This window comes from Propithecus coquereli, unplaced genomic scaffold (genome assembly GCF_000956105.1).
Source record: "Propithecus coquereli isolate 6110/MARCELLA unplaced genomic scaffold, Pcoq_1.0 Scaffold282, whole genome shotgun sequence".
In the NCBI taxonomy this organism is placed as follows: Eukaryota; Metazoa; Chordata; class Mammalia; order Primates; family Indriidae; genus Propithecus; species Propithecus coquereli.
In genome coordinates, this window is record NW_012148419.1 from 2,170,358 (window position 1) to 2,173,047 (window position 2,690).

General features: G+C 61.4%; 1 protein-coding gene across 1 annotated transcript; it reads left to right on the forward strand.

Moving 5' to 3' along the window:
• Positions 1-601: 601 nt before the first annotated feature.
• On the forward strand, positions 602-2,690 carry PHLDA1 (pleckstrin homology-like domain, family A, member 1). Its single transcript, XM_012648363.1, has 2 exons — positions 602-1,983; positions 2,381-2,690. Exon 1 carries the CDS (start codon positions 755-757, stop codon positions 1,955-1,957), a length of 1,203 nt encoding a protein of 400 aa, XP_012503817.1. The 5' UTR covers positions 602-754; the 3' UTR covers positions 1,958-1,983; positions 2,381-2,690.

Sequence of the window (2,690 nt, forward strand, 5' to 3'; positions counted from 1 at the left end):
TACTGTTTTAAGAGATGTTACAGGCTGTACGGACAGGTCAAGAAGGAAGCTGGAGAGCTGTTGTGGATGGAGAAGATAGGCTAGTACCCGCAGTCGGGGTCAAGAAAAGGAAGGCAAGATGCCACCTAAAGTGGGTCCACCTTTCTCCACTCCTTCCAAGCTGACAATAGCGCCATTGCTTTAACAATCACTTTCTTTACTCCAAGAAGAGCTATTTAATGGCCATGAGCGAATGTGCGTGTGAAGACACGAATGTCGTCTCAACCTTTGTGCGCTGAGATGGTGACATAGGCGTCCAGGAGGAGCACAGTTCCGCGGCTCGGCGGCCTCTTTCCCAGCCTCCCCGCTCGCCCAGGCCAGGACACCGGTTCTGCGGGGTCTCGGAGCCCAGCGCGAGTCTGTAGGGCTAGTTCTCGAGGGCAGAGCGACAGCCTTGCGTTCCAGGCACTGCCTGGTAATTGTGCCCGCCTTCGCAGCCCATCCTCACTTTCCGAGACTGTTAGCGGAGAGCCCCGCCAGACGGGGAGCGGCGGGACGGTGGGGATGGCCTCTCAGCGCCCTCTGGGCGTCGGCATTCGTCGCCGGGCCGCAGGGGCTTCCTCGGCGATCGCCCTGGGCGGAGGAGAGGAGTTTCCGGGGCTCGGGTTCCAGCCGCCGTCCCGGGGAAGGAGCGCGGAAGCAAGTGGGCGGCGAGAGGCGGAGCAAGGGACGCGGGGGGCGTGGACGCAGCCGGCTTTGGAAAGGCCCCAAGTTAATGAGGCGTGCGCCGGCGGCCGAGAGCCTTTCGGAGCCGGGCTTTCCCCCGCGGTTCGGGCGCCAGGAGCCGCCTTTTCCGCTGGGTGTCACTCGGGGGTGGGGAAGATGGCCCATTCAAAAGCGCCGCGAGGGGGCCCGGCCAGTGCCCTTCGGTGAGCGCTCGCAAGAGGACGGCAGAGGCCCAGCGGCTCGCAGCTCCGGGACCTTGTGGCGGCGCCTCAGGACGCGGCTGCCCCTCTGCCCGGACCCGGAGCCGCCGCCGCCGCTCTGCCTCCTGCGGGTTAGCCTACTCTGCGCGCTCCGGGCAGGCGGCCGTGGGAGCCGCTGGGGCGAGGACGGCGCGCGGCTGTTGCTGCTGCCCCCGGCCCGAGCGTCTGGAAGCGTTGAGGCCGAGCCAAGCGGCGCTCCCCTCTATGCTGGGAGGATGTTGGAGAGCAGCGGCTGCAAGGCGCTGAAGGAGGGCGTGCTGGAAAAGCGCAGCGACGGGCTGCTGCAGCTCTGGAAGAAAAAGTGCTGCATCCTCACCGAGGAGGGGCTGCTGCTCATCCCGCCTAAGCAGCTGCAACACCAGCAGCAGCAGCAGCAGCAGCAGCAGCAGCAGCAGCAGCAGCCGGGGCAGGGACCGGTCGAGCCGTCCCAACCCGGCGGCCCCGCCGTCGCCGGCCTTGAGCCACCGGTCAAGCTCAAGGAATTGCACTTTTCCAACATGAAGACCGTGGACTGCGTGGAGCGCAAGGGCAAGTATATGTACTTCACTGTGGTGATGGCTGAGGGCAAAGAGATCGACTTTCGGTGCCCACAGGATCAGGGCTGGAACGCCGAGATCACGCTGCAGATGGTGCAGTACAAGAATCGTCAGGCCATCCTGGCAGTCAAGTCCACGCGGCAGAAGCAGCAGCACCTGGTCCAGCAGCAGCCCCCGCAGCCGCAGCCGCAGCCGCAGCTCCAGCCCCTGTCCCAGCCGCAGCCCCAGCCCCTGTCCCAGCCGCAGCCCCAGCCCCAGCCCCAGCCCCAACCTCAGCCCCAGCCCCAACCCAAGCCTCAGCCCCAGCAGCTCCACCCGTATCCGCATCCACATCCGCACTCTCATCCGCACCCGCACCCGCATCCACACGCTCACCAACTACCGCACCCGCACCAACAACCGCACACTCAGCCGCACGGCCACCGGCTTCTCCGCAGCACCTCCAACTCTGCCTGAAGGGGGCAGCATCCGGGCCAGACGAGGTAAGGTCCCGGCAACTCCGGCTCCGGGGGTAACGGGGGTGTTGGGAGGAGCAGGAAGCTTTTTCACGGGTTCGGCACTCAGGAGTGAGAAATCATCCCAAGTTTCTGGGAAAGTGGAAAGAAGAGAAGCAAACTGGAGCCAGGAGAGCCCGGGCAGAGAGGGGAGGATGGAGAAACTCGGGCCAGGCAGAGAGGCCTCTCAGATTGCCTCCGCGCCCACCCTCACCGCCCTTGTCCAGTGGTGCGCGCCCCAGCGCCACCTGACTGTGTGTCTGGGCACGCGAGTGAGAGACCTGGTTTCTTTCCGTGCACGCTTTGTCCGCCTGATTGTCCGGAAGAGAACCGGGTCTTGGAGGATTCCTAGCCACCTGCTTCATTTGGTGTCATTTCTTTACAGGTTTTGAGGACTTGAGGAAGTGGGACGAGCATATTTCTATTGTCTTTACTTGGATCAAAAACAAAACAGTCTCCCCACCCTGCACCAGATCATGTAGTTTGGACATCACCCCGCTGAAAACTTGTGATTCTTCTTAGTTTTCTGCGTACTCTTCATCACGATGCAGGAAACGACTTCAAGTCAAGAAGACTTTATTTATGAACCTTTGAAAGGATCTTCTAGTATGGTGGACCTTCTAGGAGCGATGATGTACTGTAATTTTATTTTAATGTATTTTGATTTATGATTATTTATTAGTTTTTTTTTAAAT